Source organism: Pipistrellus hanaki (assembly GCF_964339955.1).
Source record: "Pipistrellus hanaki genome assembly, chromosome: 10".
In the NCBI taxonomy this organism is placed as follows: domain Eukaryota; kingdom Metazoa; phylum Chordata; class Mammalia; order Chiroptera; family Vespertilionidae; genus Pipistrellus; species Pipistrellus hanaki.
In genome coordinates, this window is record NC_140512.1 from 8,407,632 (window position 1) to 8,431,804 (window position 24,173).

The 24,173-nt window shown below is 49.4% G+C and overlaps 1 protein-coding gene across 1 annotated transcript in view; it reads left to right on the forward strand.

The window, feature by feature from the left end:
* Nucleotides 1-24,173, forward strand: part of WIPF3 (WAS/WASL interacting protein family member 3) — a 49,538-nt gene that overhangs the window by 19,324 nt on the left and 6,041 nt on the right. The window contains exons 3-4 of the mRNA XM_084896897.1: nt 17,272-17,404; nt 20,089-20,220. Of these exons, the coding sequence (XP_084753023.1) occupies nt 17,272-17,404; nt 20,089-20,220 (265 nt within the window). The remainder of the gene's footprint in view (nt 1-17,271; nt 17,405-20,088; nt 20,221-24,173) is intronic.

Consider the following 24,173-nt stretch of genomic DNA (forward strand, 5'->3'; position numbering starts at 1 on the left):
TCCTCCTACCGCTCACCTCTCCCTTCCTGCCCCTCCCATCCTAGTCTCCACCTCTTTTTTAATGAGCATCTTTTCTTTTCCAAGAATGTGGGCGTGATAAACCAGGAGAAGGACAGGTGGAGTCTGCCGGTTTGGGGAGCAGGCTTAATGCCAAACTGTCCTCGCCATCCTGTTCACTGTTGTTCCTGCCCCCGGCTCCCCTGTCTTTTGAGTTCTACTCCATTTCTCCTTTATTTAAAATCCAGGAGCAACATAGAATTGCCTGCCTGGTGCATGGGTCCACTTATAACTATATCATTATTGTTGCTTTGGTTACAGGATGTAGCCTTTTTAAAAGATCTAAAAAAATACAAGGGTTTGATTTTGAAACGCAGCAGAATGCTACTGATCTTTGGTTTCCCGCGGGCACCCCCTGGCAGTGTCCGAGATGAGAGAACAAACGTGGTGACAGCCTATGATTTGTTTCCTCGTCATGATCACGTAAGACTGCCTCCACACGAGGAAGGAAATATATATAATATATATAATATAATGCGCCTCTTACCAGCTGATAGGTTCTTTGGAGTTGGGTTCCCCATGCAAAGCCTAACAGTAGGGCTGTGAGTTTTTGTAGCATTGTTTTTCAATGTTGCTGTTCAAGTTCAACCATCCTAAGGAGGAAACGGTTCTTTATGTAAAAGCAAAGGGGCCCTGGCCGGTGTGGTACAGTGGTTGGAGCCGTGTCCTTTGCACCAAAGCGTCTTGGGTTCTAGTCCCTGCCAAGAGCATGTACCTGTGTCGCAGGTTCAATCCCCAGCCCAGATCAGAGAGAGTGTGGGAGGCAGCCAATCCATGTGTCTCTCTCACATGGTTGTTTCTTTCTCTTTTTCTCTCTCTCCTCTTCTGTCTTTCTCAGCCCCCTCTCCCCCTCCCTTGCACTCTCTCTAAAAATCAATGGAAAAAATATCCTCTGGTGAGGATGAACAAAAGCAGAGGGGAAACTGGCTTGCGAACCATTTACTCACCATGAGAAGCAAAACTCTCAAGTTAGGAAGACGCCCTGACGTTATAACCAACACTCCCCATGGCGCCTTCTGTTTCTGCCTGCCCCTTCCAGGGTGTGAAGTGTAAAAATGCGTAAGGGACATCACAGTGAAAGGCATATTGGGGCCCCTCGCCGTTCTCTCCTTCCTGCTTGCCAGTCTCTGCATCCAGGTGCCCCCGTGAGACGATGTGTCTCCTTGTGGTCTGAGGGCCGCATGGCGCAGGGGCGAGGCGGGCCTTGCACGGGGTCAGGAAGTGCCAGCCGCGGGCACCCTGGGAGGGTTCCCACCACCTCCAGGAGCAGGAGCTCGTGTGCTGTACAAGCTCACAGCTTCGTCTGCGAACGAAAATGTGTAAAATGGAGTCTTATCTGAAATGGCACCAGAGCCTCTTTCTGTGTTGTGTTTGCTGTGGTTAAAAAAGGAAAAGAAAAAGCTATGTGGAAGGGCGCTCAGCAGAACGGCATATTTCCCTGCGTTCCGCACACGGTAATTTGCATGTGTCCCGGCGCCTTGGGAATAATGAGAGGCTTAAAAATCTTAGATGCTGTCACTCAGGTAGAACAGCCCTGGTGCTCTGGTTAGTGCCGTCAGTAAGGGATTGGGACGGTTACCCAGGGTCGCCAGTGGCCGCTGGGACAGGGAGGAGCCTTGTGCATCAGGCCAAGCCGATGGGCTATAGTGTTACATTTGTTCTCTGCTTAACGGCATGCAAAACGACACCTTTGTCCTCGAGTCCGTTTGAAAACCTAATTCCCCCACCCCCACCCCCGGTTGGCGGGCAGGCACCTGCGAGCAGAGCGGTCCGGCCGCCTCGCGAGGAGCCCGGGAGAGGTGCGGCGGGCCCTGCCACTCAGGCGTGCAAAGGGCCGCACGCCCCCGGCCCGGCTGGGTGAGCGGAGCTGCCAGCTCCGGACGAAGGCCTTTATCAGGGTTCCTGGGCGCCCGCTCGGCGTCTGAGCCCCAGGAGGTGGCAGGAAGGCGCTGCGCGGTGTGAGGCCATCGGGCTGTACACGGAGACCTCTGTCACCTGCAGCAGGGCCTGCTCTCCAAAGCTTTCCCCACCCCGACAGTGCCGGCTCTTGGCCTGGGAAATCTTTAGAATTGCAATGGAACTGACAATTCCTAGACAGCTGCCCCTGGACATTCCCCTACCCCAGTGGTCGGCAAACTCATTGGTCAACAGAGCCAAATATCACCAGTACAACGATTGAAATTTCTTTTGAGAGCCAAAGTTTTTAAACTTAAACTTCTTCTAAGGCCACTTTTTTTAAATAGACTCGCCCAGGCCTTGGTATTTTGTGAAAGAGCCACACTCAAGGGGCCAAAGAGCCACATGTGGCTCGTGAGCCGCAGTTTGCCGGCCACTGCCCTACGCAGGGTGTCGTCTGTACGTGCGTGCACTGTTATACCTGGGGGCCACCTTGGTGTGGAGCAAGGACCTTTGGGATGTGTAAACCACTCAGCCCACGGTCCTTTCATACAGACCTGCCCCCACCCCTTGAATCGAAAAGCCAGGAAGTCAGTGCTTTCCACCCCCACCCCCAGATTTCTTCGCCGTGCCCCCAGGCCTCCTGCTCAGATTCCTCTTTTCTTTCTGCTTTGTGTTCCCATCATTTCTCCCCGTTTGCTTATTGTTGTTTTTTCTCTCCATTCAAAAGGGTGGGTTTTTTTCCTTTTTTTTAATAGGAAAAAAACAAACATTTTGTAAGTTACACTCTGAGTAAAACCGAGGGTTAACAGCGGAGAATAGGCATCCAAGAAGCAGATGCGATGCAAGGGAAGTCAGTATTGTTTTGTCCTCAGTTGACAGCTGGGCTGCCCATGGGCTCAGAAAAAATGGGGTCGCTGCTGCGAGCAATGCGGGCACCGTGGGGGCAGTAAGGACCTCTGAGCTCCGTGGCCACACTGCCCTGACCTTGACCGAGCCATCACGTACATGGACTGAGCTTTTGCTGCCCGGAACTAGCCAGTCTGCCTCTGTAGAGGGGAGAACCTGGGTCCAGAGCAGCCGGGACTCCGATCTTCCACCAAGTCCGAGAAGCTCGGACCATACGTAAAAAGTCGTTGATTGCTGCTCAGCCATGGAAATCCTGAGAATGTAACTGTTTAGTCCCAGGCCAGGATTTTGTACCTGCTGTTGCTTCGTCCTGACACACTTCCCACAAAGGGGATCCTCGGAGTCTCATCTGTGTGTGTGTATGTTGGGGGGTTGCGGGGAGCCTCCTGTCCTCTGAAGAAATGACTCTTCTTCCTGAGCTTGCTTCTCTGAGCTCCAGGGGCTGGACGTGTCTTCATGATGTGACTCTCTCCTGAGCAGACGCGTCGAGGATGGAAGGAACTCGGGGCCAGCGAGCAGTGAGTGAGTGACTCTGAGACATGGAGTGCGTGCCTCGGTCAGGACTAGCCACGTCGTACACACTCAGTGTCTGGCATCCCTTCCTGAGCTAGTGGGTTTAGGGGAGATACTGTCCTTCCCAAGGCAAGCCCACTGTGGGTGAACCAGCCCCGACCTGCCAGCTGCCACCTGCGTGAGCCCTATCGTGGGCCCTGCCAGGACATCGTTAACACGTCCGAGTTGTGGTGGGAAGAACGTTTTATACACCAAGTGCAACAAACCGGTGGATAGCGGGAGATAACACCCGGGTGTTATTTGTAAAGCCATAGAAAGTCCTCTGGCACAGCCCTCCCCATTGTTTCCAAAGAGAATAGACCGGTTTGGACCGTTGCTTTACATCAAGACAATTAAAAGTCAGGGAAAGCAACACGGCGTACCCGTTCTGTAACACGGGAGCAATCAGTTTCCATTTCCGTGCGGCCTGTGCACCGCGGAGGAGTGGGAATGTGTTTGCAAGCTGGCGAGAGCAGGTTTCCATCTGGAGCACACACAGCGTTCAGCACATGAAGGCGCAAGAGCGTGCTGTGCCCCCGTCCCCCGCTCGGCGCTCAGTGTGCCAAGCTGTGGGTGTCAGCGGGGATCATGTAACAATGCAGGGTGGTGCATTCAGAATGAAAATGTCAGCTTCCAAGCCACGTCAGATCAGACACTGAGTCCCTGCTGGGCCTTTTGATGTCAGGCTAATGACTTTAGTCACTCGGAGCCTCAGTTTCCTCATCTGCTAATGGGAAGGCAGTCGCCCTCTCCTAGCACACACTGACCTGAGAGTGGGAGCTCCCTGCAGGGGGGGATTTCTGTCTGTTTTGCTCGCTGTGCATCCTCAGCGCCTGAGCAGCGCCTGGCGTGTTGTAGGGTAGGCATGCGGCAAATACGAGTTGAATGCACGCATCATGGGGTCCCTGTGAGGATCTGATAAAGTAACCATCGAAGCTGTGCTCACCCAGGGCCAGCTCAATCAGCAGTGGCCACTGTTACTTCAGAGACCAGGAAACACTGTGCAAGTGACCAGATTTGAGTCTGATAGACCCTGGGATCAGGGCAGGGTGGGAGGGCAGAAGTCAAGGTCAAGGTGGGGAACCTGGCTTATTCAAAGTGGGCAGTCCGGCCAGCAGCAGAGAACACTGTTCTTGTAGCAGCTCAAGGAAGCTGGGACTCAGAAACAGGTGGGCAGAGGTGACCCCGTCTGGGTTTTCGGGGTTCCAAACCTGCTGTGCCAGTAGCTGCTGCTGCATGATTCTCGGGATCTGGTTTGCAGCCTCTCCTCTTTCATGCCTTGTACAGAGTGGAGTGGCCTGAGTCCGCGGGAGTGGTGGGAGGGCGTGCGGTGTAGAGGGTGGTACTGGGATCAGCCACAGACCAGAGCCATGAGCCCTCAGCTGTGGGGCCTTTAGGGTCCACGCAGTGAAATGGCAGCCTGTGCAAGTATGCTGAGCATTGGGAGCCTTTGTTTTCTCAGCTGCTCTTCCATCTGTCCTTGTCGTTTTACAAGCAGCTTCGGCAGTCGCAGACCAGGAGGCTGCCTAGGTGAAGGGCACACGTGTCTTTGGAAGGTTTGATGGTGATGCTCACGCAAGAGTTCTAGATCGCCTGCCTCGGAGCCCCCACCTAAAGCAAAGAAAACTGTCTCTGCAGCTGTGGCAGCGCCAGGAAGCTGAGACTCAAATGCTGAGGCTTGGTCTTTCTCTGCCTGGCTCAACGCTTCATTTAAACACTAGTGACCAGGGGGAATTTGAACACTAATGACGTATTAGGTGATATAAAGAAATTATAGTCAATTTTATTTAACAATACTATTGTTACATTTTGAAGAGCTTATACACACACACACACCCCACTAGAGGCCTGGTGCACAAAATTCGTGCACTTGGGGGGGCGGGGCATTCCTCACCATGCCTGCCCTCTCTCACAGTCCAGGAGCCCTCGGGGATGTCCAACTGCCATGGAGGTGGGAGAGGCTCCTGCCACCAGCACTGCGCTCGCCAGCCGTGAGTCTATCCAGACAGCCGTGAGTCCATCTTCTGCCTGAATGGTGCTCCCCCTGTGGGAGTGCACAGACCACCAGGGGGAAGCTCCTGTGTTGAGCGTCTGCCCCCTGGTGGTCACTGCGTCATAGCAACCAGTCGTTCTGCTGTTTGGTCAATTTGCATTTAGCCTTTTATTATATAGGATATATGTTTGTATATGTGTATAGACATCATTCAATGTTAGATATATGATTTTAATAAGCAGAGAAGAGCAGGTTAGGGCGAAGGTAAGACAGGATTGGCTGAGTCTGATGATTGTTGAAGCTGGTTGGTTGGTGAACCTTGAGGCCCAGCACGAACTCCAGATAACCAAAGTGGCTTGTGACACTGTCGCATTTACTGTTCTGGCCCTGGTGCAAGGACACCAAGCCCTATCTGGCGTTTCTCCTCAGACAAAGCACAGAGGACAGTTGTGGGAGTTATTGAAGCAAAACTCTCCCAGCTGGCAGCTCTTCTCCAACCAAGGTCACCCAGATACCAAGGTGTTCTCACCTTCACCATTCCTTCCTCTCGGGGTAAATGTAAAGCTAAAGCTCACATTTCATTGCTGCATTCATGCCTGGAGAGCATCTGACCAAGTTTAAGCACCTTACAGTCTGGATGACCTATTACTGAGTTTAAGCACCTTACAGTCTGGATGACCTATTATTGAGTTTAAGCACCTTACAGTCTGGATGACCTATTACTGAGTTTAAGCATCTTACAGTCTGGGTGAGCTGTTACTGAGTTTAAGCACCTTACAGTCTGGATGACCTATTACTGAGTTTAAGCACCTTACAGTCTGGGTGAGCTGTTACTAACTTTAAGCACCTTGCAGTCTAGGTGAGCTGTTACTAAGTTTAAGCACCTTACAGTCTGGGTGAGCTGTTACTGAGTTTAAGCACCTTACAGACTGGGTGAGCTGTTACTGAGTTTAAGCACTTTGCAGTCTGAGTGAGCTGTTACTGAGTTTAAGCACTTTGCAGTCTGGGTGAGCTGTTACTGAGTTTAAGCACCTTACAGTCTGGGTGACTTGTTACTGAGTTTAGCACTTTTCAGGGGAATGGCCTGTTACTGCCATTCCTGAGCATGAAGATGACTCCTCAGGAGGAAGCTCATGCTGGCCTCGCCCTTCACGGATGGCTCAGGGCCTCAGGAGCTGCTCAGGAAATTCCCACTCATGAATGAGAGCCCAGTACCCCTGGGGTTCATTGACACAGGAGCTCAGGTTACACAGCCCAGCTGCCTGCTGGCGGTGACATCAGCAGAGAAAGAATGTGAAATAGTCCTCCCCTGCCCCCATGGTGCACTCCTCCCAGAATGTCCTCTATGTATGGGGCCCTATTCTGAACCATCAAAAGGAGTGTCAGCTGTGCCTCAGCTCTTTAATCCTCAGAAAAATGTAGTTGGAAATGAAAATACAGAGTGTGACATGCTCATGTGCAGTATTAACGTCTACCAGTGATTATGGGTATTAGCGCTGTGCGGCAACAGGTGGACTGCTTTTTGACATCTGTTTGACCTTGATACACCAGTAAAGTGGGTCAGGGTCAACTTGGGTGTCCTGTTATGCATATGAGGCACTGAGCCGCACTGAAGCGTGCAGTGGGCCTGAGGCAGAACGGAGGTAAGCCAGGTTCTTGTTCACCACCAGCAGGTTCTTTTAGGTAAATGTCAGAGGTTCCCAGGAGTGGGAGGCAGGTTAAGGCCACCATGTCTCAGACCCACCGTGTTATATGAGCTGAACTGTGTCCTCCCCTGAAATCCATACGTTGAGTCCTAATCCCCAGGACCTCTGGCTGTGACGGATGGGGTCTTTACGAAGGAGAGAGGTTAAATGAGGTCATTAGGGCGGGCCCTGGTCCAATATGACTGGTGTCTTTACGAAAAGATGAGCTCAGGACCCAGACACACAGGGAGGTGACCATGTGACGACAGGGGGGAGATGGCCACCTGTGAGCCCAGGAGAGAGGCCTCTGAGGAAAACCAGCCCTGCGGCCACCTTGATCTTGAACTTCTAGCCTCTAAGATTGTAAGGAAATAAATGTCTCTTGTTTAAGCCTCTCAGGCTGTGATACTTGGTTAGGCTGGTGAAGAAGCTGCTCACCAGCTCCGTCAGCTCGGTGCCACCCAGCTCTGTCCTCTGCTGTCCCACCACACCTGGGGCAAACTCCCTGGCGGAAGGGAGTTCCAGGGTCAGCTTTCCCCAGACAGAACCTGCATCTTGTATCCTCTTCACTCCCCTGCTGTGCACGCATCCTCTCCCGCAGGTTTCTGTGCTTTTCTTGTTTTACCCTTACTGGCTCTGTCTTGTCTCATCTGGTCTGCTGTTTAGAAAAACACAGAAGTTCTGGTCAGACGCGGCCTTCTGCCTGTCAGACCTTGTGAAGGCCTCCAAGGCCTTTGCTGCTGACGCCGTAAACTGCTGAGTGTGTCGCAGGGGTGATGCCTCCCAGAATCAATGCGCAGATAGCTTCTATTTCTAGACGCTCATCGGAGAGTCGTGTCTATTCCTTGCAACCTTAGATCGCTGTAGCATCCATTACGGGGTCTGTCAGCCGTCACAGAGCAAATGGCTCTGCTCACCTGCCATGGATCGGCCGCCGGCTTCCTTCTCCAGACCCCGCTGTTCCTCAGGGATTCTTGCTGGAATCATGGCCCTCCGGCATGGCTGGTGTGGATGGGTAAACGCAGTAAGCTCAGGGGGTTTTCGCGTAAACTATGGAATGCTGTAAAGCTTTTAACGGTACCAGAGAAACCACAAGAAGTGGGAGTTCATTTTTTTACAAATCCTCGGACTTCTTCCCCTTTTCTCGTCTCCTTTTGTTGCTTTATCTCTGTTGCCAGAGTTAGCAGGTGAAAATGCAAGACGCCCAATTAAACTTGAACTTCAATTAAACAACTAAATGAATTAAACAATGAAACCAGATCATTGTTTTATTATAAGTAGGATACAGATATGGAAATAATTATACTAAAAATGTGTATTGTTTATCTAAATTCAAATTTAACCGGGCATCCTGTATTTTAGGTGGCAACCCTATCTCTCTCTCAGTATGCTTTCTTTTGTGTGTTTCTCCCCTATTATCTATTTATGCATTAGATAGATATAGATATAGAGGTATATAGATATAGATGATACATAGATGTAGATATGGATATAGATATAGATGATATATAGATATGGATATATATATGTGTGTGTATATAGATAGATATAGGTATATATATAGATATAGATATAGATATAGGTATAGATAATAGATATAGGTATAGATATAGGTACAGGTATAGATATAGATATAGATATAGATATAGATATGGATATATGTTTGTGTATGTATAGATAGATATAGGTATAGGTATAGGTATAGATATAGATATAGATATAGACATAGATATGGATATATGTTTGTGTATGTATAGATAGATATAGGTATAGGTATAGATATAGATATAGATATAGATATAGATATAGATATAGATATGGATATATGTTTGTGTATGTATAGATAGATATAGGTATAGGTATAGGTATAGGTATAGATATAGATATAGGTATAGGTATAGGTATAGGTATAGGTATAGGTATAGGTATAGGTATAGGTATAGGTATAGGTATAGATATCTTCCTCACAGGCTTTACTTATCTGTCTTCCCCCCTGTATACCCACCACACACACTCCTCACCTTCATTTGTATGTATGGGGTGATCAAACATACTTCTCTTCTCCCCTTGTTCATTCTTCCACATCCCTACCTGATTATATATTTTCCTTATCTATCTTTAGAAACTACAGTTTTTCCCCTCCCTAAATATAGGTCCTACTAAAAATAACTTGGTTTCCCTCTTCCTTTAAAATGTTGAGAAGTAAAGCACTTGAGCATTAGTTATCTTTAAGGAGGTCATTCTTAGTCTGGTTATTTTGATTTGAGTTTTGTTATTTTTATTTACATTTATCCTGCCTGCCTGGGTCACTGGCTCTTACTGCAAAATGGGCTTATCCCTTTGGAAAGAAGGTGGATGGGGCAGATACCTGTCATGAAAACACCTCATAGGCAACGTAAGAAGCTTAAGGAACAATGCTTTTCTCTAACGTTCATCCCATTTAGTTCTACCTGTTCATAGGCATAAATTACTCTAACGTCTATTTTGAATTTGTTATTGTTGTATGTGTTTTGGGGGTTTTTGTTTGTTTTTGTTTTTGCAAATCTCTGTGCTAGGCTGTAATCCCAAATGAGTGAAGCCCATTGGTCTCTTCTCTCAGATAAGGCCATGAAAAGATAAGAATACAAAGTGACTTGTGCTCAGCGCAGCCAAGAACAAGGAGAGTGGATTGAGCCAGAACTGAGTGATAAGGGTCTTCAGTCCTTCCTGCCTTCCTCAGTGGGCTACGGAGGGGAGGCGCCCAGGGCCCCTTCGGGCACTGACTGCTCTCACTCTGCACTCAGATTCGGCCTCATGGCCCCGGGCCCTGGCCTGGGACACAGTGCAGTTAAGCTTCGCTCCCTCCCAACCCAGCATTTCAGAAGCTGGACCCAGTTGTCTTTCTTTCAGAAAGAACCGTGGCACCGTTTCTCCCAGTTACTTGAGAAAATCATATAAATAAGTGAACTTTTTTAAATTACTGTGCTCCACCTCATTCTACCAAAAGTTGACACAGCCGTCATTTAGAACTCTGCTTCCACAACTTTTCCACAGAACTTTGCAGCTGCGGATTTGTTTATCTAATTTATTTGTTAACAAAACAGATCAAAAGCTCTGTACAGGGGCACCACTAGTTCAGTGATAAAATACATCTTCCAGGCCCAGCGCTGGGACCCTCTGTGGGCTATTGGTATGATCTGGGGCTTCCCCTCTCCCTCCACCCCGTACCTTGACTTCAGTAACTAGAGTGCTTTAAGATTTCTATTTAAAACATCTCTATGTTTTAAACACTAAGCACTAGAATGTACCTCTGTGCGGGTATATGATATGATTTTTTTTTTTTAAATAGGCTTTGTTTTTAAAAGCAGTTATGGGTTCCCAGCAAAATTGGACAAAAAGTAGTTTTCCTTATTCCTCCGGCCTCCACACACGCACAGCCTCCCCCGCTATGAGCATCAGATGTTCCATTAAGACTTACATCTTCTGTTTTGTTAAAGATTCAGCATCTTTGAAACCATTCCTTGGATGGCATTGTTACTTAAAATGAACAGAACAAGTACCACAGATCGGTGGAATTTTTAAATGTGATTTTAAGAAAATGTTGTATTCACTTTTGTAGCATCTTGTGTTCCTATAAGGTAGTCAAACTTTCTGCCAGTACCAGTACTGTCGGTTCTTAAAAAGGAATTAAACCAAAGATTGGAGGAGCAGCCGGTCTGTCAAAGGCAGTTGATGATGATTCTATTCTGTTCCTTAAGGAGTCTCCTGGGCAGTCTTCAGCCTGGAAGGGCATGGCTGTCATGTTGTCCGGAGCCTGGTGTTCCTTCCGTGGCCTGTCCCTGAGCCGGGCTGGAGGCCCTTCCTCTGCAGGGCGGACTTCTCTGAGCTGCCACGGAGGCAGGGATCCATGGATGCAGAGGAAGGACGCTGGATGGGGATACATCTGTCTTCAGAAGCGTTGGTTGGCTGCATCAGCCTACACCACTGACTGCATCCAGCCTCAACCAGCGGGCCTAATTTTAGGAGGTCTCAGACAAAAATACAGTTGAGAGAAATGAACTAAAAATAGCCCCCTCTTTATTCTGTTACAATTCACTCTCTCTCATGAAAGGCCTGCTCCGTCTAAGCTCAGTTCTTTCCCTGTCATAATTGTCATCACTCCACGTGGACGGTTACTAAAACAAGGAAAGCCTGCATTTCATGTTGATTCATGGCAGCTGTCATGACCTTCAGTTTATTTCTGCTCTCCTCCAGAATTGCTGGCATTCGGTTCAACAGATGCTACTGTATTTTTAAGGGAGGCTTTGAGGTGGGCCCCTTTTATTAAAAATACGCAGGAATGTCATGAATCAGAGCCTGTTGTATGAGTCACGCTTTGGGTGCTCCAGTGGGCCCCGTCCATGATTCTCATGACAAAAGTATTCTTCACACTGTCTTTTCACGTTAAAGAACTTACTTTATGTTAGTGATTTTTTTTTTTTGGCATATGTGTTCTATCTAAGACAGTGTTTATTGAATATAAGTGAAAAGTGAATATAAAAAGTGGCGGAGGAGCCAAAACCAGTTTGGCACAGTGAATAGAGCGTCAGCTTGCGGACTGAAAGGTCCCGGGTTCGATTCCAGTCAAGGGTATGTACCTTGGCTGCGGGCACATCCCCAGTGGGGGACATGCAGGAGGCAGCTGATCGATGTTTCTCTCTCATCGATGTTTCTGACTCTCTGTCTCTCTCTCCCTTCCTCTCTGTGAAAAATCAATAAAATATATTTTAAAAAATAAATAAATAAAAAGTGGTGGAGGAACTAGGAAGGTGGTGGGAATTAGAGATACATTCTGGAAGTAAAGTTCATAGCAGGTCAATTTGAGGAGTTACACAATGCCCAGGGTACTATCTAGGGCAGCAGTTGCCAACCTTTCAGACCTCAGGGATCACCAGTGATCCATGGACCACTGGTTGGTAACCGCTGATCTAGGGAGTTCTTGATTTTGAGCCTGGTTGACTAGAAGGATATTGCTGATGTCCCTGTCACAAGAGCAGTAACAGGTGTGTGTGTGTGTGTGTGTGTGTCTGTCTGTCTGTCTTGGGCGGGTGCTATGGGGGAGATAGTGAGTTTGTTTGGGGCGTGTTGGTAGGACACCTACGTGGAGATGTCCAGCAGCCAGCTGGAAGCATGAGCCTAGGGCTGCAAATGCAGCTCCTTCCGCAGTGACCTATCTGTGCTGCCTGAATGCCAGCAGGTCCAAAGATAGAAGGGGCGGGTTCCAGGTCTTTCTGCTCTGCTGGCACATCTCAGAGTCTTACCCAGCCAGTAACATGTGGAAGTGTCTGGCTTCCCCCTGGGCTGTCCCACCCATGGCAGAAGCACGGTGAACATTTGTCATTGAAGGATGAGAGCATTTGCCTCAGTCAGGCAATGCTACAAGGATTAGAGGAAGAGCATACACTTTTCCGGAAAATTACAGCATGGAAATAATTTTCTATATTTACTTATATTTGAGGTAGGCCCAAGAGTAATGACAGAGTTGTAGAGCACATGTGCTGAGCAGTCAAGTTGGAGGCTGAGGGCCCCAACCCAGAGAGGTTTGGAAGCGGGTTCCGGGATGAGGAGCAGCAGACCCAGCAGTGCTGACAGACCCTTTCGGGGCTGTCCTTGGGCTGAGCTGTGGGCCATTCTTCTCTAGGAGCCAATCCAAGTCCAGTCCCAGAGAATTCTGGTGCATTCTCCATACAGAGGACTGTGGGGAGAGAAAGTCTATAATATATAGACTCTATATCCATCTGCATTATTATCCATAATAGGTGCATTCCTACGTGCAATACCTTCAACTTTTTAGAAATGTTGGAATTCCCCGCCCCCTCTTGGCATTTTTGTTGCCTTCGTCTCCTTTCATATTTGAGCGATGTCCACAATCCTTATCTATTTCAGTCAAGCAAGGGCGGCCACTTGCCGAAAGCCCTCACCCCTCCCACAGCCAGCAGGGAGGTGTGAGAGGAGATGGGGCTTGCACGTGGAAAGAAAGAGGTGGGCCGGCAGCTTGGCCCAGGGAGGTGGGTTCTGTGTTACCTGACCAGGGAGGGTTAAGTACAGGCTATTTACAGTTGGGGGTATCAGCCTCACAGCGTAGGGTTACTCTGTGCAGTTTCCATTCTGAGGGCTCACGGTGCACCCCTTGCCAAGACGGTGGCTGGCTCATGTTTAGTGCACGAATCAGACAACAACACGCAGCTTTGGCCCTCCTTTCCGGGCCTGGCAAAGGCCCAGCTCCTTGGGCCACAGCCTTCCTAGAAGCATCTCTCTCTCTCTCTCTCTCTCTCTCTCTCTCTCTCTCTCTCTCTCTCTCTCTCTCTCTTTTCCCCTCCTTCTTCCCCCCCCCCCCTTCCTTTTTCTTCTGGTGCCCTTCCCGCCCCCTCCTTCCTGCTCTGCCTGTCACACTCTTTGTGAGGCAATGTCCACCCTGGTCCAAGCCAGAGGGCAGTTGGACCACTTCCTTCCCCCAGCTCAGGCTTGCCATGTATTTCCTGGGTGTTTCACCCTCCCCAGCTTCCTGGGTGGTGTTATTCCTAAGAGGCTGTCCAGAGACGGACAGCCTGCTTTGCTCTGGGCCCCATCTGTAAACCGGGCCTCATACTCATAACTGGAACCTCCATCAAGGGGCCGTCCAAGGGCCCTTTTAGTGAGTTCACGCATGTAAGATGCTGGGAACAGCGCCTGGCACACACATATGTCTTCTCGTCGCTCTTTGTCATCGCTGTTGTCATTGTCACCCTTTGCACGGTGCAGCCTCCTTTCCCAGACTCCAGAGCCGCCTGCATGTCACAGGAAAGAGAAGGAGCCAGTGAGCCCTGGTTATGTCAAACGGAGGAGGGAGAGGAGTCAAGATTTCAAGCTTGGAATGAAAACAGTCCTGCTGAGGTCATGAGCTGAGCTTGATATAGTTTACACACTAATCTGCTGGGCAGGTGGGAGTGGGCACACACATATCTTTTTGATGGGACTTTTTGTCTAAGAGAATAAAAGATAGGAAACCTCCCCTGGATGCGGGGCACCGTCCAAACCATGTGTTATGTACCAGCAGCTCCCGCCTACTGCCAGGCCCTACCCTTGTCGCCCTGGCTGACTGTTGTTGTTGTTGTTGTTTACAAGGCTGTACTTTCCAGATCCAGGGTAGGTTTTAACATTAGGTTTTCCCATAATTCCATTTTAGTCTTATAAGCCTAGGAATAGTGGCACCATCAGGAAAGAGAGAAAGGAGCCGAACCGAATTCTCATTTCTCGGGACAGTGGCCAGAGGATAAAAAGCGTGAGGGCGCGTGGAGAACCGGGACGTGGCAGAGCCTTAAGGCCGCAGCTTCTCTCTGAGGTCAGTCCGAGCAGACGGATGGCAGGGACCCAGGGGCGAGGGTGTCTATGGAGTTAGTTTCCACAAAATATGGATAGACTGTTCACATGGTTTTTAAAAAACAAAAAAACAAAAACAAAAAAAAAACAAGACATGCTGATACTAAAAGGGGCATGGCTTCATTTTTGCACTTTGCATGCTGGGAATTTCCACTCACAAAGAAGGGAAACACCAATATGTAAAGCTATATTATCTGGCCAGACCTGAAGAGTGCGGTAGAAAATGACAAGGCACTTGGGGATCATACAAGGAAAAGATTAGTTGAAGTTAAAAGGACAAAAGGATTTTCTCAAGTAAATTCTCTTTGATGTGAGGCTTAAAAGAGAAGTAAATGCCTTGGCAGGTATGGCGAGGCCAGGGTTGGGGGTCGGCAGGGGGTAGGAGTGGTCATAAAAGGGGCAAAAGCATGAGCACAGGCTTGTGAGTGGGAAAGAAATACGTGAGGAATCCACAGCAGCTTAAACTCCGTGAGAAATATATGATGAGGTGGAAGGATCACTTGGGGCAGGATGGCTGAGTCCGTGACTTGGGGATGGAGAATCAGACAGCGGGTGCTCTTGGTACAGCCACGAGGGCAGCCTCCAAGTTACTGGGATCCTGTTGTGGGACCAGCTCGGAGGCTCAGGTCCAGGAAATAAATAGTGAGGAATAAACATATATACATGTATGAGGCAGCTCTCTGGTCTAGGTAACAGTCCATTGGAACTTGCTCTAGCAGAACGGAGCCCACAAAAGCTTGTGTGGAATCCCCCAAATTGTCCCGCCTTACAACGCTAACACGGAGGAACCGGGGGAGACTCTGCAGTGATGCTTTGGTTTCTCATTTTCGGGGGGAAGAGGGGAGGAAGGGGATGGGTTTGGTGGGTGGATTTGCCTTGGGAAAAGTGTCCAGGAATGGCTTTCTCTCCCTCGATTATATTTTTAGTCAAGTTGCCAAGAATCGGGATTTTCATAGAATAAAAGCCCGGGGTTTGTTTGGAAATCTTCAGTTTCCTGTTTCTGTATCCTGTTACCACAGTAACAAGGCTGCTTAGGATTGTAGATTTTTAAGAAGTTTTGATCTAATAGTGAGTAGCTATTGCAGATGGCAGGAACCACTGTCTGTGTGCTTTAGTTCTCCGTGTTCAAATGAAAGAGCCCTTAGCTGCCCTTTCCGTAAGCCTGTGTATGCAAGACCACCTTAGCCCTGAAACTCCTCCTTCTTTCCCACCTCCCAGGAGAGGACTGGAGGACACACAGTCATGCCAGGGGAGGAGGGCCCTCTAGTGGAAAGCCATCGGGGCCCAGGGAGAGCAGGAAAGCAAGCTGAGCAGTCACGGAGGCTTGTTAAATTTAGTCCCGTGAGTTGGACTGCGTCATGCAAACGTGACGTGCCTTGCCACGTCCTCCCACTGATTTGGAAGGTGTTTATCCACAAACCTGTCCTGTGGACTCATCGAGAATATCCTGAGACCTGTGCTAAGTCGGGAATCTGTCCAAAAGCATAACCCTGAGGACGTACAACGCTGTTCACAGCCCTCCCCTGAAAAGCCTGGGTGGGCTAGGTGGGGTGGGAGGGTGAATTCTGATATGGAGGTGACCCCCCGCAGGTCACTAGGGCTAAGCGTGCTCCTCTCCAGTCTTTAAGCAGAAGAACGCCCCTTTCTCACTCTGCCTTCCTCGGGGCCAGCACCTGAGCCGGGTCGTGACGTTCATTTTAATTCATTTTAATTCATTTTAGTTCATGGTGCTGGTCACCTTGCAACTAGGAAGAAAGTGACAGAGGACATTCTCCCTGACCCCTGACCATGACACGTGTCTGAGATTACAGGGCCGGGTTCCTGAGAAAATGTTCCTACCCTCTTGGCTAGGGCCGTGATACTTCTGATGATCCTTTCTTCCTGTCACTAATGATTTATGAGCAACCTTTTAAAATAAAATTTAAAGATCTCAAAACGTTGTAGTTTAAAATAACGTAGTGATGCTAATGTTTTATATGTGTGGGGGTTTCAAGCATGCTGTGTGGGAAACCCCCTGTGTGCATGTGTGTGCTTACATGCATTCCTGGAAACGATGGAGCAGTAGGGTTGGGGTCCCTAGCTCAGACCTCTACTGTTGACCATGAGCCCCTCTCAGGGATTCAAAGGGCATGTCTCCCGGCAATGAGAACCGACTCTGAACTTGTGTCCTTCCGATTCATCATGCAGTAGTCGGCCAGCAAAATGCTGATTCAGCACATTTTAGCTAAACCCACAGTTGCCTTCATTTATGGCTTCAAAACCAGTTCTTTTTGAGACACAGTGGGCCACCCACAGCAGGGAGGATGAATACCAGGCTACTTAGTGCCACTCAGGCGAATAGTTCAGGGCACGACAGGGCCACAGGACCACCTCCGTCATCAAGCTGGGCTCAGCAAAGGCGTGGTCCGGAGGGCACCTGGGACACCAGGCAGAGTGATCACCCAGAACCCAGCAGCCTGGGTCAGGAGCATCCAGACTGACGCTCGGGCCTGCATGTGGCCTTAGCCATGAGGAGGAAGAGGGCCTGTGACTTAGGCTTCCTTGAGACTTATAGGGCTGTGAGCAACAAGAAAGAGTCCATGCTGGGTTCCCAGGGAGAGGGGTGTGGGCAGCAGGAGCTAAGTGTCCACCGCGTCCTGTGGGTAAATGCCTAGGACCCAGGTGGGACGGCCTGAGGAATGGTGGGGGCAGGGCAAGCAGGCGAGGTGGACTATGGAGGGAAACCTCACAGCAGACAGGACTTTGGGCTTCTCTGCACATGTTCTGTGTGATTCTAATCGCATCCCTCCCCCTCCCTTCCAGGCGAGTACAGAAGCTTCCAGCTTGAGAAAGGCCGATCCCAAAGGTCGAAGTGCACTGTTGGCTGACATCCAGCAAGGAACTCGCCTTCGGAAAGTCACGCAGATCAATGACCGCAGCGCCCCGCAAATCGAGAGTAAGTGCGCACGTGGGCCAGGACTGCCCTGAGCCCCGGGAGCATGGGAGCTCAGCCAGACACCCCCGGCTCGCTCGGGGCAGGGGCCTCATCTGTTACCAGGACAGCATCGGACCCTCTCAGACCTGCTCGGTGTGCAGGCCACATGGGAGAGTCATAGCTTCCCTCCAGGTGTGCAGGCAGTGTGTGGGGCATCCTCAGTCATCACACCGGCGCTTAAAAATATCACAATCGCCGAAACCGGTTTGGCTCAGTGGTAGAGCGTCGGTCTGCGGACTGAAAGGTCCCAGGTTCGATTCCGGTCAAGGGCATGTACATCGGTTGTGGGCACATCCCCGGTAGGGGGTGTGCAAGAGGCAGCTGTTCGATGTTTCTCTCTCATCGACGTTTCTAGCTCTCTATCTCTCTCCCTTCCTCTCTGTAAGAAATCAATAAAATATATATATATATTTTAATATATTTTATTGATTTTTGTACAGAGAGGAAGGGAGAGAGATAGAGTTAGAAACATCGATGGGAGAGAGTCATTGACCAGCTGCCTCTTGCACACCCCCTACCGGGGATATGCCCGCAACCAAGGTACATGCCCTTGACAGGAATCGAACCCGGGGCCCTTCAGTCCCCAAGCCGACGCTCTATCCATTGAGCCAAACCGGTCCCGGCTCAATAAAATATATTTTTTAAAAATATCACAATCATTATAAAATACATAGTCTGTAACATTCACCATTGTAACCATTGGAAGTGTTCAATTCAGTAGCATTTAAACATTCACAGTGTGATTGCAGCCATCGCCTTCTTCTAATTCCAGAACATTCCATCACCCCGGAAGGAAACCTCATATCCATTAGCAGTCACTCCCTCTTCCCCTCAGCCCCCAGTCCCTGGCAACCACTAAGTCTACTTTCTGCCTCTATGGATGCTTTCATGGAGCAGCATGTTTTCAAGGCCCATCCATATAGCAGGAACCAGTCCTTCATTCCTTTTGATTGTTGACTAATACTTCATTTTCGGATATACCACTTGGTGTTTATCCCCTGTGGGGTAACATTTAAACTTGGTTGTGTCAAAATAGTTCTCAAACTCAATGAGAGAAAACATAGAATCTCAACATTAAAAAGTGCAGAATTTCTGTTTGGCACAAGGGAAAAGATGTATTTGGTATTCCCTCACAGGCTCAAAGGACTGAGCTTTCTATGTCTTCTAGAATATGAGAGGGTAAATGGAGCCCTGGGCTCGGGTCAAGTGACTTCTGATTCTGCTACCGGGCCAGCCAGGGAACCTCTTCGGGACTCAGTGTGCTCACCTGCAAAATGGGAGAGAGAATAATACCTGCTCTTTTTCGTATGTGTCAGGATAGTGGAAGGCTGAAATAATATATTAGATATGTGAAACCGTTTATCAGTGCCAGGTATTACTATGTCTTCACCCATTTTTCACTGGTGAGCATGATGTCAATTCTCAAAGGTAGTCCCAAAAATATAATTGTATCTAGTATCTGTAATTATATATGTTAACTAGAGGCCTGGTGCACGAATTAGTGCATGGGTGGGATCCCTCAGCCTGACCAGCAATGTGGGCTGAACAGGGCCCATTGGGGCTGGCCAGCTTGGGGGAGGGATCCCAGGAGGTTGGCCAGCTTGTGGGAGGTTGGCTGTGGGAGCACACTGACCACCAGGGGGCAGCTCCTGCATTGAGTGTCTGCCCCCTGGTGGTCAATGTGTGTCATAGCGACCTATGGTAACAGTCACTTAGGCTTTGACATATATAGATACTCAAAGATAGACAAATTAAGAAATCTTTCCAACAGTTACAATAAAGTCTAGTTTTTTGCTAGACCCGCTAACTAACTAACTGGTTAAGCCCAGTGAACAGAGAAGTTCATTTTGTAGGAACACTCGCTTCCTAATCATTGCGATGAGCAGGTAATAGAAAATACTGGTATTTAGAATAATCTGGCCATGTTTGTCCACCAGTGGGCACTCTGCCTTCATTTCTTCACATTAGCACAATAGCCTTAGGTCACCCTGGTTTTCTGTCAGGAATCCTTGTCTAAGCTGAACGTCTCCTCATCGTATGTAGATGGTATCACACGCGTCTGGAAGGCTGAAAGTAGTGACGCCTCTCCTCCGGGCCCTTCCGTATACGGAAAGGTGCAGGGACGGGTGCAGGGCTGGGGCAGGAAAGGAAAAATGCTGAAGCACAAGACATTGCTTGGCTTCACTTCCTGCCTGCAGTTCGGGGCCAGGCTCCGAAGGAAGTTACAATTACTGTCTGCATTAAATCTGCGGGTTCTCCCTGGCTAGTCCTCCCACAGCCACGGTCAAGTTGAAAACAGGTCCAGCCCTGCACCGATGATGTTTGGGTTTTCTCATTTGAGAGGCATAGCTGGTTCCTCCATTGGCATCTACTCACCGGCAGTGGACAGACCCCTGGGTTCTGGTCACTTTTCAGAGTGCCTGGTCCTTTGGTAGACCCAGCGAGGGCAGCACACAGACCCGGGCACCAGCCTGCAGGGCATCAAGGCACAGGGTGTTTGGGAAGGATGCCGTCAGGAAGGGTAGCACTGCAGATGAGCGGACGACGGGAGGCTGTCCCCAACAGGGTCCGACCGCGGCCCGGGTGAGAATTGGCGGCTCCGCTCTGCTCACAAGTCCTCGTCTACTGGCCTCTTCTCTCTGCAGGTCCTAAAGGAGCCAACAAAGAAGGAGGAGGTGCTGCAAACTCTCGAGGAGGGAGCACGCCCCCAGCCCTGGGAGATCTGTTTGCTGGTGGCTTCCCTGTGCTGCGACCGGCAGGCCAGAGAGATGCAGCAGGTAAGGAGGCAGCCGGACTGGCTCTCTGGTGACCTTCGTCTCCTTTGCCTGTAGACCCGCCTGGGCCACCCTTCCCCTGCCAGTGAGTGACATGTCTTCAGTGAAGAGCTGTGTGGTAGGAGATCATGCCTTTGGGAGCCCAAGCACCACAAGTTTCCAAAGCCCAGAACTGTGCTCGAGGGATCTTTTAAATCACCCTTTTGTTTAAATCCTCCCCTTGTAATAAATGAAGGATGGCTGGCCATGGTGCACAGTGCTTAGTGATGGAGTGACTGTGGCCCAGACTGCGAAGTACAGGCAGAAGGTGTAAATCACATTAGTGGCATCGCTGTGGCCTCACTGGCAATGAATGAGTCATAAAGAGTCTCAGTCACTGTAGTAGTTAGTATTGCTGTGTAACAAAAATGCCCTAAACCAGTGGTCAGCAAACTCATTAGTCAACGGAGCCAAATATCAGCAGTACAACTACTGAAATTTCTTTTTAGAGCCAAATTTTTTAAACTTAAACTATATAGGTAGGTACATTGTTATTAACTTAATTAGGGTACTCCTAAGCTGGCCTTTGCTAAAAACTCAAGGGGCCAAAGAGCTGAATGTGGCTCACGGGCCACAGTTTGCCGACCACTGCCCTAAAACATAGGGGCTTTTAACAACCATTTGTTTAGCTTTCAATTCTTGAGTTGGCTATGCAGGGTGGTCTCAGCTGGTCCCCCTCAGTACGGTTGGGGAGGTGTCTCTGTTTATCTTACATCTTTGGTGCCTCAGCTGGGACTGCTGGCCGGACTGAGCCATAAGGTCCCTCACTCTGTAGCAGGCTGTTCGGAGTTTGTTTTCATAGTGGTGGCAAGGTCCCAACAGAGAGGACAGGAGCATATAAAGTCTCTTGAGGCTTAGATTTGGAATTGGCATAGTGTTGTTTCCTATTACATCCCCTTTTCCAAAGCAAGTCCCAAGGCCGGGCGGAAACAAGAGTGGGGAAAGACGCTTCATCTCTTGGTGAGAGGTGTAAGATCACATTTAAAGGTTTTACAACCAGGAATGAGTGGCTAATCAAGGCCATTTCTGCAAGCAGTCTACCAGTCATTTGTGTCCTAGTGGAAGTCATGTTTTTAAAATATTGCATTGGAATTAGGAAAATATATATTTACTGTGTGCAAAAACTATGTTGGTTTTGTTTTTTGTTTTTTTAATAAACGCAATGAATTTCATATTGAGCCCCCAAAATTCCTGGTGTAGAATCTTCTGCCGTGTGACTCTGCTCACTTTCTTTTGGGCTCTGTGGCTGTTTGGCATAGGGATGCGTTTGCTGCCGTCACCTATTGATAAAGTGCAGCACAGACAGGGGCTGTAGGATGCTTTGAAATCCATTTGAACCTTCTCAGAGGCCATTTTATTTAATCAATTTTGCTGAGTGTTTGTCAGACAAGAAAGCCCCAAGGTCATCCTGAGACCTGGCATCATTCTGCGCCCATGTTTTTTCAAACTTCCTTCATGGTGTCAAAGAAATATCGTTTGGGATATAAAAATTCCACTTGTTTCTCTTCTCAGAAATAAACCCAATTAGCTTATAACAGGGATCAGACTATTCCTACTTGTCTCCAGTAGGACACACACGTCAGGTGTTTGAGCCACAGTATGAAGTGGAGCATTGATCTCTTTAGAGATCATGATGACGTGACTAAGGATGCTGGTAACAGGAGGGAAACACAAGGTCAAGACCAGTAGGTAGATGCATGGGCTTAGTGCCATGTCAAGGTGAGAAATCATGGCTCTTATCTCTCAAAACTCTCCCATCAGCCCCCTTGTCATTCAGAGAAAAGGACTTTGGCCTTGGCTGTGTCTCTGGTCTTCTTGCCTCCCACTCTTGCCGGCTCAAGCCCTGCACTCCAGCCTCACCCTGCCCTCCTTGCTGTTCTGGCATAAACCAGGCATATTGCTGCCACAGGGCCCTTGCACTGACGGCTCCCTTGGCCTGAAACACTCCTCCTCAGGTGTCCACATGGCTCACGATCTCCCTTCCTTCAGATCTCTGCTCACGTGGTATCTGATCAGCCTATCAATGGGGTCTCACTCATCATCCATATAAAATTCGTCCCACCCTGTCATTCTGTAGCTCCTCTATTTTGACTTATTTTTCTTGTATTACTTACCACCATGGGACACATTACACATTTACTGGTTTATTTTGTGTCTTCTCTCTATAAATGTGTTCTCTGTGAAGGCAGGAACTGTGATCTGCTCACTGCCTTAAAAACGCCTGGCACGTGGTGGGTGCTCAGTAAATATCTGTTGAATGAACTGTGTGAGTGGGCAGTACGGTTGCTCGGAGCCATCAGGACCAGAGAGCACAGTATCGAGTGCTCGCTGTACTTTTAGGGGCCCGTGAAAACATGTTCATTTCTCTTAAAGTCGAGTGTGTAATCTGTAATGAGACCTCGTGCCGGCCAGGTTTTTTGGAAACATGTGCATGTTGAAAGATGACTGACTTCACCTTCTGATAACCCCTGGGCTCTGGCCGCTAAGTTCTCTCCTCTCAGCGCAGCCTCCTGTGTGCACTCCAGCTGGCCCTTCCTTGCCCGCCTCGTGGTCTCCTGTGTTTCTGTTTGGGTTTCTGGGGCCAGCGCTTCTGCTGCGTTGGAAAGTCTCCCCCTCCCTTCCCGTGGCACTCTGTGCCGAGCGCTCCACTGGCCCGGTGCCTGGCTGCTTTCGTCGCCTGCACTCACGCCATCAGCTCCTCTCGCCCCCGTCGGGCTCACCTCACATGCACGCTGCCAGCTCTGCATGTGATCCCAGAGTGGGCATGAATGCAAGCCGAGGGAGCATCAGTGCCCCCCTCGCTCCTGTTCCTCGGGCTGCGATAAAAACGGGCTTGCCCGTGTCTCGTTTGTCTGGCTGCGTAGTAAGCAGGGGCTCCTGTCCTTTGAAAGGGCTCGCTTTACAGGGTTTTGAAATGTGGAGACGTGGTGTGCTCAGCCACTTAGAAAGTTTGGGTTGGCTACTGAGCTTCCCTCCCATCATGTTCAGCCCCTGGTTGGGAAAACACATGGAGACTTGTCGACTGACAGACTCAGACCCACCTGCAGAGGCTGGGGTAGGAATCTGATGCGAAAGCTGTGTTTCTGATTCCGCAGCCCCGGGAAGTTGGAGTGTGGGAGCATGCATGTTTTCAAGGGCTTTCCACAGGTTTTCTTTCTTTTTTCTTTTTTTCTTTTTTTAATTTCAGAGAGGCAAGGAGAAAGAAAGAAATATCAATGATGAGAAAGAATCATTGACTGGCTGCCTCCTGCACATCCCCTACTGGAGGGAGCGTGGGGGGAGATCGAGCCCGCAACCCAGGCATATGCTCTTGACCAGAATCGAACCTGGGACCCTTCAGTCCGCGGCCGATGCTCTATCCACTGAGCCACACCGGCCAGGGCCACATGTTTTCTTGGGGATTATAAAACAGAAGGGTGCTGAAACGGGGAAAAAAGCATTCCCCAGAATTCCTCTTAGTGAGAGCTCTGTATTTGTTGGGAAGAAATACTTTTAATGCCTCCTAAATGGAAGCATCGATGACGACAAAACTTCTGCACAGCAAACAGGGACAGAGGGACAGAACTCACACTGACTCAGAGCTGACTGCAGGTGCTGACTACAAGCCTCGTGTGGCCGAATCCATGAGGCTCTGGGCTTCTCGTTGGGGCCGATGTGGTGGAGGCTCCTGGGGTGAAGTTCAAAGTCATTGGACCCGGATCCCCAAGGGCCTGGATCTTCCCACGGGCTTTGGACTTAACCTTATTATGTTCCGGGAAGCAGGAAGCTTCTGCTCTCGATGCAAAATCCTTGTTCACGAACTCGGGGAGTGAGGAACACCCCCTCACCAGGAGAGTCTGGTTGTCACCCGAGGGCCCACACAAGGACCTATGGGCCGATGGACCCAGTGGGCAAGCATGAATGAGTGTGAGGTGACC